The 16352-nt window shown below is 38.9% G+C and overlaps 1 protein-coding gene across 3 annotated transcripts in view; it reads right to left on the minus strand.

The window, feature by feature from the left end:
• Positions 1 to 884: 884 nt before the first annotated feature.
• RASSF5 (Ras association domain family member 5) overlaps positions 885 to 16352 on the minus strand; it is a 107183-nt gene continuing 91715 nt past the window's right edge. For all 3 annotated transcript variants that reach the window (XM_063297479.1, XM_063297480.1, XM_063297481.1), the window contains 4 exons: positions 12829 to 12942; positions 9173 to 9470; positions 6640 to 6755; positions 885 to 3600 (listed from right to left, as the gene is read on the minus strand). In XM_063297479.1, the coding sequence (XP_063153549.1) occupies positions 3448 to 3600; positions 6640 to 6755; positions 9173 to 9470; positions 12829 to 12942 (681 nt within the window). In that variant the 3' untranslated portion in view covers positions 885 to 3447. The remainder of the gene's footprint in view (positions 3601 to 6639; positions 6756 to 9172; positions 9471 to 12828; positions 12943 to 16352) is intronic.

Below are 16352 nucleotides of genomic sequence, written 5' to 3' on the forward strand. Positions count from 1 at the left end.
CAAGTGAGTGGAGCCCTATCATATAAACAGGGATAGTTTTTTTTTTAACTAAGGCTGAGTAATCAGGGAAGCGTTTTCCTTTTTTAAATTGTGAAATGCCTATTTTAGAGCTTTCACAATAGTTTTCATGTGTTTTCAACCTCAGCCAGTTTTTAGAAGTTACAGTTAGAAGGGCTACCAAGGGCTGCAAAAAATGGAGTCACAGCCTACAGAATGCCTCTTGCCTTAAAAAGTTTATTAGATGTACAGTATATCCCACCTTTCCTCCAGGAGCTCAAGGGGGCATGCCACACTCCCTCCAATTTTTCCCCACAAGAACTCTGGGAAGTAGGTAAGCTCAAGAGAGTGCGCTTGGCCTGGCTTCCATTGCTGACAGTGGACTTGGAGTTGGGTCTCCCCAGGCCAGCACTTTAACAACTGCATCACACCAGCTTTTAGACCACTGGTTTCTCTTTCTCTCTCTCTTGCATGACTGTGGAATAGCTCTGATCTCCACTTCACCAACATGTAGTGGCTGCAGTATTAACTCAGAGGGAATTTGGCCTGTGCATTGCTGGTGATCTAAACTGTGTGATTTATTGGAATATGTCTCCTCACACAGATAGATGAATTACTTGCTCAAATGTATAGGATAAATCAAAAGGAAATGGTACCAAATAGGTAAGTTTCATAGTAAATAGACTCAGTGAAAGATTTCTGTTGATGATCAGATGGGGGAGAGGAAGTTCAAGTTCCTTTGCCTATTAGGAACAGTGAGTCAGTGGGGTAGAAAACTACATCTCTGTTAAAATATGACGTAATTGTTTCTCTGTGTGTGGCTAGTAAGCCCCTCACAAAAGTGTAAGACAGAACTCATTCTTTATATCAGATGTTCTTTATTTTAATAGTTTCTTACACAGTTTGCATCATATAACCAAAGTGAGAAGGAGCTTTAAAAAAAAAGTCAGATGGTGACATTAAATAAAGTCATAAGGCTGAAACAGTAGTAAAAATAAGTTACAGCATTGCAAAAATGTATTTACCCACATAAAGGCTTTCACTAATTCCATTCTATACAGATTGTACATGTGGTTTTTAGCTGACCATTCTGAACAAAAATAGACACACACACACACACACACACACACACAAACAGATGCAAGCAACATAATATACTAAACAAAGGCACTGCTAGCAGGAGTCTGCGCTTTTTAAGTTGGGGCCTCCATACCTAAGGCTTCTGTTCTACCACAGATCAAATGGCTCCGCATTCTCTCCCAATCTAAGCATCATCATTTTTTCCCTCAGCTTAATGCCCCTAGCTATATAATATTTTTAAAGAAAAAAGCCACCTGCCTGTTTGCAGGAGGCTTACTCAGCAGCATTCACATCAATTGCATAAAAAGCCATGCCTTCTGTAGAAATGTTCAAGACATGCCAAGGGGAGGAGCAGGAGACAGTTTTCCTCCCTCTTTTATGAAAATGAAACAATATATAATATCCCTCTTGGAGAGAGAGATGTTTAATGACTTCACCCTTTCTTCTTACTATGCAGACAACTGGAACATTTTTTGTTTCATCCACCATTTCTATAGTCCTGAGGAAGCTTGTGTGTAGCTTTGCTTCAGCATGAATTTAGTTAAATTTACTCCTTGCTTTTCCTTAAGGTGTTCGAATCACTCCTTTTGATCGCAAGGTACACCTCTATGCATAACCCTGCTAGAAACATATTTTCCCCTTTATATGCCTCCCCCCCCAAATATGTTTGAAGAATCTTCAAAGAAGGCCATTCAGGCTAATCAGGTTCTGACAACTGATTAACCCTTACCTAATAAAATTAGACTCTTTGTACTGGCTTGATTACCAAATTAATGAAAGAGCAATGATCGTTTGTTTTAAACAAGAGGCTAGTATTTGCAGAGCAGGGGAAAGGGAGCCTTGAGTTTGCTCAGGCAACTGAGTCAAGACATTTACAAGCTGGACTAAATGGCTTGTGCATGCTTAAGCTAGCCCTCAGAGGGGAAATACATGAAACCTCGTCTGACTTAATGAACTCATGTTGAAATCACACTCGGAAAAGGGAGGCGGCAGGAAATATAACGAAGGAATCATTTGTCTCACATGACCACCACATAAGCAGGAGAATAAAGAGTGCCTCACGTCCTACATCATTATCAAGCAAACTGCAGCCAGAGTCACGCTGTAGCTACTCCAATGTGAGGCAATCCTGTAGATTTGTAGGCTGAGCCTGAATAGCCCCAAAGTTGCCATATTTGTTCTTGATTTATCTGTCCCTACCATAAGTGAGTGCATAATTCAGAGTCAGGTTCCAAATACGTGAGACCATCTTGCAGAAAAGCAGTTCCCATACAGCTGCAACTACATCAGAAGCATAGCTTCAAACAGGAAATTCTATATAACTATAAGGGCTTAGATAACAATGCCTGCTTTTTTAAGTGCATTGCCCATTTCTCATATTTGTTCTATTGTCACATTTACTTTTTCATTCTTCCAGTTCAACTTGGTTTTTGCAGAAACAGAACAGAGCCAGCGAGTTGGCACTTACACCTTCAATCAGGTTGCATGACCTGCAAGGTGGGAGAGCCAGTAAGCTGAACAGTTGCAAGTTGCAACTCATTTTCTACTATATGAGTGTCAATAACACCCAAGATTATTTCCTGTTCCTTTCAGAGTCTTCACATAAATTTCAAGTAATATGTGACTAATGTTTCCAACATATTTTGATAAAGGTAAATGTAACAATCAGCTGCCAAAGCCTTCAGTGCTGGTTCTGCATTAGGGGAAAGTGTGTTCCAAAAGTAGGGCTATGCAATGCCCCACTTCCATCAGAATCCTAACATCAGAGGGACTTTTCCCTCTGATAGAATGTACTCTTTCTCATGTCTGCAGCCATTCCTCCAGTCATGCTGATCTGCTGCTGCCTCCTTGGCAATTGTTCAGTTCATTTTCTTGTGCAACAATATGTTTGGCATATTTTATAGTGTGTCTCACATAATATCAGACTAAGATTCTTCTGTTTGCTGATGGTTATGTGGATGAATTGACCACAGAGAGCACATTCACTATACATTTCCACTGCACGTAACACAAATCCACAGGTGAGGTATCAGGATGGCAGGAAAGGGAGAAAGCCGTTTTGGTCCAGCATTAACATTTGTACTATAAATCAACCAATAAGGTAGACATTCAGCATTCATTGCAGAGCTTTCTGGCAGTAGGACCATGGAGAAGGAAAAGCAGCGACCACTTCTGGTTCTACAGGGTCAGTGGATTGGAATATCAGCTTCCCTTTCAGTAACTACTGGTTCTAAGCAAAGCTTGGGTTACAGCCAAACTGAAAAGTGTCCTGAGAAAGAAAAAGTTGTTCGGTTTTGTTTTTATTTCTTTTAAATATAATTATTTATTTATTTAGACTCTAAAATTGAGTTTGTTGCTAGCCATGTTTGGTTATCCAGGCTTCCCATTTGCTTCTTTCAAGGCCTCTTGCAGTCTTTGTTTAAACTTGCCATATTTATTTTGCACTTGCTGGATTTTGTCTTTTTCTTCTCTTTCTAGTATTACTAGAAAATTCTGTAGCTCTGGAATAGAGAAGTTGTCCCACTAAGGGAGTAAAAAGACAGAGAGGCTTTAAACTGGCAGAAAAAAATAAATGTTATTCTAACCTGTGAAAGAAGATGTCAGTTGTAACAAACTTAACTTGCCAGAAGAAAACCCCACCCCCAAATAATGAACCCTCTGCAATCCCACATTTTCCTTCAAGGCATGAACTTGCTACTCTGAAATTTTCAGGGTAGGAAAGCAGAAACCACCCATAGGAAAGATTACACACACTGTATCATTTTCCAGCTTTCAACCACAAAAGGGCCCATATCTACAAAGGGTGATTTTTCCAGAACATGGCTTGCTTGTTTTATCATTCTTTTGGTCAGTGGCTGAAAATCAAAGGAGGTATAGACAGTTGGATCTAGTTTATTACTGATGGTGAGCCACTTAAGCAGAAGGAATAGAAAAATATATTTTATGCTGAATGCTCCTTCATCCTGTAGTTGAAAATCTGCTCCAAAGGATTGGAATATCCTCCACAACAGCATGAGTGCAGGTGAAGTGGGGATACAAAAACATTGGGGAAGAAGCCATTCTGTGTGAACAGAATAACTAGTCTAGATTTAACCCATTACTTAATACCTGAATATTTTGCTAAGTTTCTTGTTTAATTTTCAAACTTTCTATAACATCCGATCCAGTCAGGCAGGATGGGCATGCTTCGGGTCCCATAGGCCAAATAATACCAGTTGGCGGGGCTTAGAAGACGTGCCTTTTCTGTCGTAGTGCCCACCTTATGGAACATTCTCCCTCCAGATATCAGGATAGCCCCAACTCTGCTGGCCTTTCATAAGGCCCTAAAGACCTGGTTCTGTGCCTGGGTCCAGGGCTCCGAGTGTGTGAGGAACCCACTTCTTAGCTGTGTTAGTGATTTGGGTTGTTGTTTCTCAGCTGCCTGTATTTTTAATTTTTATAATGATTGTTATTGTTTTATTCTATTTTAACTCTGTTCGCCATCCAGAGTCAGTCGTTGAGATGGGCAGCCATATAAATTGGATAAATAAACAAACATGTTTTAATCTCTTCTAATTCAAAATGTAGTTTAGGGAACTACTTTGTAAAAATAACTTATGAAGAGATCCTGGCAAATAACAGTTTTAATTTCCTTTCAAATATTCCTTTAAGAGCTTCAAAATAAATCAGATTGTAGAAAATGTTTCAAATATTCTGACATCTTTTTGTCAGTAGTTTTGGATTTTCTATGAAAACATTTTTGATAGGACAAGAAGGGGACCCCCTACTGAGCTTATATTAGATGGACTGTAATGTTAATAAGCGAGATCCTCAAGAATGAGATTTTTGAGCCTAAGGGGGAAAAACATTAAGTGAATGAAGTAAAGTATTTTACATTGCCAGCATGTTCTGTAAAAGCTGATATTCAACATCTTAAATCAGGATTCCAAAACTTGTAACCTTCCAGTTGTTTCTGATACTTCAGGAACATCTGAAAAATTACAGGTTCCTCAAGTTTAAGGAGTTGAAAACCTAGAATTACTAACCATATCATGTTCCTAACAAGTCAGGCTGAATTCACAGAAAGTCTCCCTGCCAGTCTAAATGCCAGACAACATCTGTCTTTGAATATGCACCATTCAGGCATAGGTAAACTCAACCCTTTCCCTGCTAGATAGAGAAAATGTCCAGGGACATGGAGAAAGAAGCTGATACATGAGCTGGGAAATAAGTGACTGTACCATCATCTCCCCAACTGTTAACGATAAATGGCTGTAATTACTCCAAGAAGCCAGGGACAAAGAAATAGAGGACTTCAGGTTATCTCTAATGAACAGAAATTATATGTTTTATGACAGCCTAGACTCATACATCAGTCAGGTTCCAGAAGCTCAAGTAACTTCCTGTTTATTTTTTAAATTATTGTTACTGTTGTTGTTGCCTACTAGTTGAATTTTCTTTTTTTAACCAAGTTGAAGCTTTACTTTTGGGTACTGTCAGGCCTAGCCCTAGTCATGTTCCATGACATAGAATCAATCCAGCCAAGTTCGATTCTTTATTTGCTTACACTGTATAGACAGAATCTTGCCAAACTAAATCTGTACTACTCTAATCTAAATGGATATACCTTGGGAGGCTCTAGGGTGTGGCTAATCTGAATATTTTCTTCTTCCCATGGTCCAACTCCAGGCTGTGCTGTCTCTTGTCTCTCCCCCCTCCTTGGAATGTGCGCCCTCCTTCCTGAGGGCCAGCTGCGTTACTGTAGTCCATCACAGGCACTTAAGTTAAAAAGGATTTTATACATGTTAAAAAATAATAAAAGTTTTGGCCCTCTCTCTCTCTTGCACATTAGAATTGTGGGGGGAATGTCAGGTGAGGTGCTCCCTGGGAGACATGGTGGCAAGAGAAATTACCAAGCTACTACTACAAGGTAAGAAGGTGAAGACAGTATCTATAAATCCAGAGGGCTTCTGGGAAAGAAGGCTGAGTCCTTTCACCTATAGGCTCAGCCATGTTGCTATAGTTACCTTGAAAGAAAGAAATTCCCCTTTAGGAGCTTCCAAACAATTCAAATTTTAAGAAATGCATTAAAAGCTTATTTCTAAGGTTTGGAAGGCTTACTTGTTTTTAATTTGGAAATTATTCCTATGACTCAGAATTTAGTCCTTTACTTTTGAAGCACAGAAGAATGTGTACCTTGGTGCCTCGTTAATCTGTGTACTGAAGCCTGATCAATTAGCTCTGTATTTCTAAATTTTAAGCACCAGAACTCTGCAGGAAGACTATTTTGCCCTGTATAATTAAACTTTATAAAACATGTTAAATATTTTAACAGGGTATTAAATGAGACATGAAATGCCCTTTGCTTAAAAAACTTCTGTATTTGGTTCAATATTCCACTTATTTTCGAAGACAAGTATCTAAATAGTGTTTATTATAAGAAATAATAAGATGGGAAGTTTGTTTTTTCCACTCACTCTGGTTCTCTCCTATAGATTCACATAACTGCTTGTGTATTATGGTTCTATCTTTGTGTGTATTTGCAAGTTAGGAAGAAAAAAACCAGGTAGCATTCAGACCTACCTCAACTTCCCCCGTTTCATTTTCCTTCAACACAAAATTCAGAATATCTGTGTCAGGGCCTGCTAGCAGCCGGAGGTATAATGGGTATTCTGTGACTGGGAGCTTCTGAGAAAGAACTACAAAAAAATAAGACACCAAAAATCACTTAGGACCTTTGAAAAGAAAGGGCAAATTTACTTACTCTCCACATTTGCATGTGTAGTTATAGCCAGGCTTATGCATAGAGCATCAAGGAGACTGGACAGAAAAGCTGTTAGTGCTTCTTCCTTTATAGCAATTTCAAACATTTATTTTTTGGTCTCAAAAACTGGACATTATCACTTACTATTTACCCTTACCGAAAGCCGTAACAGGAAGGAAAGCAACTCTCGGTTAAAGAATTTCCTCATCAAACTGTTGAGAGAGATCAAGTGGGGAACCAGAAGGTTCAGTCCTGGGCCCTGCACCCTTTAACTTTTTTTTTTTAACGAACAGGGTGAAAAGGTGGCAGGAATGCTTATAAATGTGCAGATAACACAAACATGGGTGGGATAGTTAATGCACTAGAAAACAGAAATAACATTTAAAATGATCTTAATAGTTTAGAGAAGTGAACAGATAACAACAGAGCTGAATTAACAACAGCAACTGAAAGCAATGCAATTAGGAAACAGATACAAGATGGAGGATACCTGGTCTGATAGTAACATTTGTGAAAAGATTTTGGAATACTAGCTGACTTCAAATTGAAAAGGAATTGGCAGTGTAAGGTAACTGCAAAAACAGCCAATGATGATTTTGCATCAGTAATGGAAGTTTAGTTTCCAAATCACATTCCACTCTATAGTTAGACCTCCTTCTAGGCACCATACATTATGGATTCAGATGAACTGGATGTGGTTCAGAGAAGGGCAATGAAGATTATTAAGGGACTAAAAATGAAACTTTAGGAAGAGAAATTGAAGTAACTGGAAATGCTTAGCCTTCAGAAGAGAAGGCTGAGAAAGATATTTCAATCTTCAAATACCTCAGAAGATACCACAAGAGGTCAACACCTGTTCTCCACTCTCCAGAGGGCAGGATACAAAATAATGATTTTAAATTTCAGGAAAGCTACCTGGACTCACCGTGTGTGAGTTGGGTGGCCTTATAAATTTGTTTAAAAAATCAATATATCAGATTCCTACTGAATGTTAGAAAAGAAAATCATAACAAGAGTAGTTTGGTGCTGGACCCATTTATCAGAAGATGTAATAGATTCCCTTTCAGTTAGAAATGTTCTAGTAGAAGCTAGACAGCCATCTGTCAGGGATGCTTTAATTTGGGTGCCTGAACTCAGCAAAGGGCTAGATTCAGCCTATGGGTTCAGCCTAAATAGCCCCTGACAATTTTATGCTTCTAAGTCAAAATTCTGCAAGCATTTTTCATGGATATAATTATTGCCTATCTAACCCAGCAATGGTTGATGCCATGTCTAAGGGCTTTTCCATTTGTAATTTTGATATAATTGAAGGTGCCATGAGGTGAACTTGGGACTCTGTGAATGTTGCCAATGAGGTATTAAGCTGTATAAGTTATATAAGCTATATATGCTATATATAAGCTATATATAAGCTATAAGCTATATAAGCTATAAGATCAGGTAAAGCTATAGTTATATAGCTACAAAACATACAAATGTGCATATGAATGTCACAGACACTGGAAACAGTAGCATGATGTCAAGGCCAGGTTTCTATCAAAGTCAAGTATCGCCTGCCTTAAGGAAGGACGTCCTACATTGGATTGGATACCTACCAGAAATTAAGGGTCCATCAACAAGCAGATTTTTCTCCAGATACCATCCCAAAATGAATAAGCTCTATAATGTCTTCATTTTGGTACATTAAATCCAAAATATAACATGGAGAAAACCGATTCAAGCTGATTTGTAATTTAAGAAAATCCTATTTATTTCCAAGAAAATGAAGCATGATTCCATTCATGTTTCTATCACAGACTATGAAAGTAGACCTGGACATTTTGATCTCGCATTTCGAAGTGTGTCATTGGGCAAAATAAAAATAGAGATTCTACAACAGGTCTCTCAAAGATCACTTTTAAGGCTCTCCCCATGTGACTTTCCAATAGATTATTTTTTTGTAAAGCCTTTACCATAATTATTGAAGTTTATTCTGCCCAGAGAGCTAAGATAGTCAAAAGGAAGCTTGATTAGATTAATAGATTTTTTTCTTCTCTTTCACCTTGCTCTACTGCTTTTCTTTTTTTAAAAACTAATCTTGTTCTAATGTTTGTATTTATTATTTTAAGAATTGTTAGTATTGTATAGTTTTACTTAAGACTGATTGATTGCTTATTGTTTGACTGCTTTGGGCTCCTCTGGGAGACTGATATAACAAAAGATGATAGGATCCTAGCAGACTTGCCAGGGAGCACAGCAGAGGCAGCACCTATGGCTGACTGCACGGCAGCAGGTGGACCATTTGCATGGATGGTCACTTATAGGGCAGGAAGCTCTTTGCAACATGTAATAGTTATCTTGTGTCTTTCTCACCTTGACCATCTTTTTGCATCTGTTTGAAAAGTGCAAATTTCTGTGGGTTGTCCACCACCATAAATTTCTTCAGAAGTCCCTGGATCACCTCACTCACAGTTGTTGTGCTGCTGATGTGTAACTGCTTGATGGCATCCAATGGCAGGTAGAATGATGTTCTTTTCTCTGTCATATTGGCTAAGTTGACCTCCTTGAGAGCATCATGGATAGATGGTGGCCTAATCCCTGCTGGGACTGTCACAGGGCGCCTCAGTTTTAGGTGCACTTTGATGAAACCTGTGTAAGTGCCATCATCATTCTGGAGATTGGGGAGAAATGAGGGGGAAAAAGCCTGAAATTAGTTAAAGGCAGATTATTTTTCTTTTGATCTTTATTTCCTAAATGACTTGAAAGATGCAATTCAGATTATTTCTCTGAAGAAAATCTGAAAGTTTTTTTGCAATCAAGTGACCTCTAGATCTAACATCCAGCCATGCAATACCCTGGAAACTACAGCATATGATTACATATATCTACTTTCTGAAACATTTTCACAAATACTCTCTGTTCCAAGCAATTTAAATGTGTGAGAGAGTCAAAGAACAACAACAGCCTTTCTAATCACCACTTTAGCTTTCTGAAAATCTATACATAACTAGAACAGTCCAGTCAGTCTTGAGCATTCCAGTTCTGAACTTAAGCAGGATTGCATCAGATAGGATATCAGGATTGCACCAGATAGGTCTCTCGTGGTAACAGGAAATTACTTTATTTGCTTATTCTTTTTATTTTAGGTGAAAGGTCTGTAAACAGTATAGGCTGAGGGACAGCCTTGGCAGTGACACAGAAAACCACTTTAAAATTCTGCTGAATTGGATTTCTTTTTATGAATGGGAAGACTTCTTAGCCCTACCTCATTCAGACTACAGTATGTACCAAGACATACCCAATTTCACCACTTTTTTCTTTTCTCACTTAAAAATTTTCATTGATTGAATCCATTCATATTTATACTTGGAGAAGATCCACTAAAATAAGAGTGATTATCTGGTTTCAATACATGAACTACAATTCTAAAGCCTGGTCCAGCTACTGCCCATAGTTCGAATTCCTCCAGGTATCCTTTTTTAAAAAATTTCTTTTTAGACTCAATATAAGAATGCAGGTTCATTTATTTCACTCCCTCCAATTCTTTTAGTACTACACTTTTTCTATAGATTTTTTGGAGAGAAGGAAATGTGCAAAGGGATGCAGTCCTGTTGATTCCAAGGGAGTCTGTCTACTTTACTTCATCACAATATCAGGAGCTGGCAACTCTAGAAGGGCAACAAGGTCAAGCCACAGAATTCAAGTGGCCAGGAGGGTCAGTGCCACTGATTTGTACTCGCTAGACAGTTATTTGGCCGCAGTGTTCTTATAATCATTCTTTGGGGTGTTTTAAGCCACACAATGCTTTGTGGCAAGTTCTTTTCCTTAGAAAGACAGAACGCAAATATTTAAATAAGTAGACAGTTGGTTTATCCAATTACTTTGAAAGATGCCCAGGATACTTTGGACTGAGTGAAAAATTATCTTTTCCCCCCATAAACTTTGAACTGGAATGGACTTGTCTATGATGCTCCTTAAAGATACTGCAGGGAAAAACTTAATCAAGAATGCACACTGAAAGGTAATTTATCAAGCTCCCTGCACTTTGGCTGATACATATTCTGTAGTGGAAAAAAATGTTGTTCTTCCATAAAAGCAACTGAGACAGATGCTGAACCACTTTGCGAGGCGATAGGTTGGGTTCATCTCAACTCATCTAGCTAGAATAATAGAGCCACAGTTATTTGTGGAAAATCATTAGCTGATATTCAGAGGACATTTGCAGAGACTACAGAATGTTTCCAAGAAAGGCTCCAATTAGCTACAGAACAGTCATCACAGCTGCTATGTGGTTCAAACAGCAGGTCCAGAAAAGGAGTTCAGCTGATGGAGAGAGACCTCCAAACCCTCCTCAATTCAAAGAGTGCTTTTCCTTTGGATCAGCCTCTTAAAAATCACGCTTCTAATCAGAATCCCTGTGAACCATCATTAAGACAAAGTAAATAAACTAGACCTTTAAAAGTGGAGCCTGGCCAAGGTTGCCTATTTGAACTAATAAAACCTGTACCAATCCCACAGAGTTTTAGTGAAATCAATGCCACGGGAACACAGACCCAATCTTAGAAGTACAGCCACTTGTCTGCTAAAGCAAGTACTTATACCTACTTGTCTATCTTCCTGGCATCCTGCTTTCCCTTACAGCAATTCTGTGAGGTAGCTTAGCCTTGGGGAGTTGGGCCAGTGTTTTTTTAGTCCAGACTGGAAACTATTTGGCCCAGATGTAAACAACAAATAATTGCTCTATTCAAAGCCTGTCAGGGCTATTGGGGTCCCACGTAAAGCTAAAAGATAGCAACAAAATACATTTCATTATAGTGGTTGACAAGCATAACTAGGACTACTCTACTTTTCAGAAATTGTGTAAGCCATGCAATGCAGTACTCCAGTATCAGAGAAATGGCTGCAAGGAACCCAAGAAAGCCAAGCTGTAAAACTCATTGGATAAGTTCCTCAATAAGGTGGCCTCCCACTATGTTCTATTGCAGACCAGCAGAAATCTATCCAAAGGCCTGTATGGGGGATACAACCTATAAGGCATCTTCAGATGAAGGAAAAGCAAACAAAGGACTGAATAAATTAATGGGTTTTCTCTGCCACTCAAGATGCTGTATATCAATAAAGGAGGGATGTTACATCAAATGTGTGACAAAATAATACTAATAAATTCCAGTAAATGCAGTGGTATCCATGAAGTAACATAAAATCCAAATGCAATTCATGTAGAACAACCAACGTGGCCCGTACACCGTTCATGTAACTGAAGGCTCCAGATAAGAAGGGAGGACAGGCATAAGAAAAGCTGGTTTTGACAACTGCTTACTTAATAGTCACTCATAAAGCACCAGCACTTTTGCTTTAGGTCAGTATTTCTCAACCTTGGCAACTTTAAGATACATGGACTTCAACTCCCAGAATTCCCCACCCAGCATGGCTGGCTGGGGAATTGTGGGAGTTGAAGTCCACATATCTTAAAGCTGCCAAGATTGAGAAACACTGCTTTAGATAGTTCGACTGGCCATTCTTCTTCTCAAAGCTCAGAAAGTAAACATTAGGGCTGTGCAGCACTTCATATCTGAAGGCAAAAAGGTGATTCAGAGAGTGCATAGACATAGCATCTGTCTGCAACTCCTTAAAGCTACCCCACTTTTTCATGAGATTCTACAGCTGCCCCTGCAACTGCAGGGTGATCCCAGGAAAAGAGGCATTTGGTTGAAGAAGAAACTGCAAATGTGTGCTGCATGTATAACCTAGTGTGCTCCAATACACTGTTTTGCCTTTGAATCCAAAGTGTTGCACAGCCTAGTAAACATAGCCACCCTTTTATAGAGAACTCCAATTAACAGAAGTCAGGATTTAATTTATTATTTCAGAGAAGTAATGTTCACATTTTTCTGGGGCTCCTAGAGCGGTAGACAGATTGGTTACCCTAGAACATAGCAAGTCTCCCATCATAAATGCTGAAAGGGAAAATAGTTTTAAGAGCCACTGTAACAAAAGTAGGAAGTAATATCCCAAACTGCAATACCAACCAGCTTCATCAGCAAGCAATTGTTGACTTTTGAGTTGTAATTGCTAATCTTGTCCTTCAGCTCTTGGATTGTAGGAGGCTCAGGTTTTGCTTCTTCCACTGTCTTTGTTACATTCTAAAACAAAAGATAGCAAGCAATACTGAGACAGGCAAACTTTGGTAGTTGATGGTACAATAAGTTTAATAATAAACAAACGAACAAATAAGCCTAACTTAGTCTGCCCAGCCAACACTCATTCCACTCTATTTTGTCCTGTTGTCTGTTTTAGATATAACAAATGGTCCTGTTTTACTTACAGGACCAATGTTTACTAGGTAGTTTTTTGTGGTGCTAAGCAGAAAGGTTGGGTACTGCTGACATCACCACAGCTGCTGCATCTTGTATTGAAAAATGAAGCTCTGAACCTTTCACAGTGTTTTTTTTGTTTAATGAAAAATCTTGGTATTAGCCCTAACTGACTTTCTTCATACAGGAGTCATGGCCCAGGAATTTTCCCAAGTGTGGCAATTGCTTACTCCCAAGAAGCCTGAATTGCATTAGACATTGTACAAAACTTAAAAAGAAGACAGTCTTGGAACATAGGCTTGCCATCTAAACAGCATAAATCGGAACTGATGAATGGGTTGAGAAGAAGGGATAAACAACCAAAAGGGGGCACAATTTCTGAAAGTTGCAGTTTTCTTACAATGACTTGCTTGAAAGGAAGTAGTTAAGACCGGAACCAAATGAACGCTGCTCTCACGGTTAAGTTGAAGAAGAAAGTGCTGCTATGCAGTCTCTCCTTTGCCTTTTTTTTCTTTTTTTGGTACCTTCAACTCAGTGTTGACTCCTGGTGATTGCCTGGACTAGTCCTTGCAGTTTTCTTGGCAAGATTTCAGAAGTGGTTTGCCATTGCCTGCCTCCTAGGCTGAGAGAGGGTGACTGGCCCAAAGTTACCCAGCTGGCTTCGTGCCTAGGGTGGGACTAGAACTCACAGTCTCCCAGTTTCTAGCCTGGTGCCTTAACCACTACACCAAACTGGCTCTCTTTGCCTCCATAGTCATGCATAATTTCTCTCTGGAAAGCTGCATGCACTGTTACTCAATTATTTCAAGTATGCACACAGAGAGACATAAACTTATACACACACATTCCCTGAAAACTTTGGATAAAGTAAATTCACATAAAACAAGACACTGAACCAGTAGAAAAAAGCGGTCTGTAGGATATAATGTCACATTTTGTAACCCAAATGCATTGGCAAACATGCTCATACATTTTTATAGCCTTATTCTTAAGCACTACATTACTCAAAGATATTTTCTTCCTTGTCTCATATTCTATGTACAATGAAAGATTTTCTCCATATTTTCTGTAGCTTAATTTCTAATGCACATGGTTATCATGGCACTCAAAGAGGAAGAATGCATCACAGCACTACAAATTTTCAACAGAAGAGAATATAGTAGGTCAGAATTGAACTGTGGAGTCCTTGGTGCTCTCTGAGCTTGGTTGTTTGTTTGCAGATGTTTCATTACCCAACTAGGTAACATCATCAGTGCACTGATAAAGTTACCTAGTTGGGTAATGAAACATCTGCAAGTAAACAGCCAAGCTCAGACAGCACCAAGGACACCACTACAAATTTTATTAGCATTCTTCCTTATGTTGTACACAGTAGATTTGCCCAGGTTAAAAGTCCATCCTAGAGCACAGGATCTTTCACCAGCTTCAGCTGGTGTCCAGCCTTGTTTCTAGTGTTAGAGAGTCCTTTCCTTTTCATTTGGGGTAAGGATTTGAACAAGTTGTGATGGCCATTTTGATCCCATAGTAACGTAATAAATAGTAGATCCTACTGCAGGTATGGAAATAAGTGGGAGACAGACTAGAACTACTGCATAACACAATGGTAAATGCATCGGTGCAGAAAGGGGAAAATACTCATGTGATTGAAGTAGGAAGAAATCTTGGCATATTTTCAGATCTTTGGTGCAAATTGGCTATCCTTGCACAAGTTGCATAACTGCAATTTTAAAGTGAAATTTAAAGTGAATTCTTGGATGAAAATGATCAATTGCATAACAGCAAATTTGCATAAAACGAGGGAAATCTGTATCTCTGTCTCTCTCTCCATCCAAATCCATTCAACATTTCTAGAAGTGCCCTGGATTTTTATACTAATGACAGAAATTTTGGTGAGGCATGTAAAGCAAAATTACATGGTTTCAGGACTCTCTTGATTGTGCTTTCATGAACTTTCATCCAGGTTCAAGTCCATGGTCAACAATAAAAATGCCCTGGATTACTTTGGGCAAGCCACTCTCTTTCTCAGGCCAATCTACCGCACAATGTTGTTATGGGATAAGCTGGAGACCTCATGTAACCTGCCCAGACCTCTTGAGAAAGATCAGAATACAAGAGGAAGAGGAGGGGGGAGGAATTTATGATTTTCTAGTTGGGACGTTAATGGGAACTTCTGGTCCTGATACTCCACTGCCTTTTACAACTAGAAGGAGGGAGAGAGCACAGAAGAAACAACAGAAGCAGTTCATTTTAAAAAATGGTCAGAATCAATAAAAAAATCTGAATTTGATTTCACTTATTTGAATTAAAATTTTAAACAATTCAAAGAGAGCCAGTGGACAAGAAGACAAGAAGCTGAACTAGGAGCAGGGAGACCAAGGTTCTAGTTCTCCTCAGACACAGAAGCTGGCTGGGTGACTTTGAGCCAGTCATTCTGTCTCACCTAGACTGGGAAGTCAAAAACATTTATTTACCAAGCCAAATGGTACCAGTATGGTAGATTCATTATATAACCTTCAGTGAAGAGGACTTCACCCTGCAGTGGATTGATTCAGCATGATGATGATGATGATGATGATGATGTAATTCAATACAGTTATATATGATTACTTGCCATGTATTCGATAATATTCCATTTTTATCATATTAAAATTATAATTCAGCAGTAACTTGGCAGGACACATATTGTACATCCTTGCTCTCATTATCTTAAAAAACCACTACCACATACCCAGTCCTATCTGCAAATTCATTTTAATATCACACTTTGCAACTAAAAGCAACCAATAATGTTAACCTGTGCATTAATATTTTTTATACACCCAAAGGTGCAAGATGTACATTCCTTGGCAACAAATATACTTACAGTGAATTTGAGTTTCATGCAGTAGCTCCCACAATCAAAATGGCAAAATTCACAAGAAATATTGGCAATCTGTATTTTTAATCCCTAAATACTCCCCTTCCACTCAGTCACAAACAAACTGTTGGCAGATTGCTGGGAAAGCCTTTAGCCCAGGAGAGATCAGAAAAGTCACACACACCAGGCATATCTATAAAAATAATTTATTTACAGAAAGCAAAAACAAAAGCAAAACATATTTAAAGGACTTAGCTCTCATTGAGAGCTACCTGGCTTGCTACATGCCGGCACAGAAGAGAAAGAGGAACTGAAACAAGTCCGGGCAGGTTCCTCCCCCCAGGTGCAATAATTAACATTCGAAAAGGGGGCAGTTGAATTC

The sequence above is a fragment of the Candoia aspera genome, chromosome 3 (assembly GCF_035149785.1).
Source record: "Candoia aspera isolate rCanAsp1 chromosome 3, rCanAsp1.hap2, whole genome shotgun sequence".
NCBI lineage: Eukaryota > Metazoa > Chordata > Lepidosauria > Squamata > Boidae > Candoia > Candoia aspera.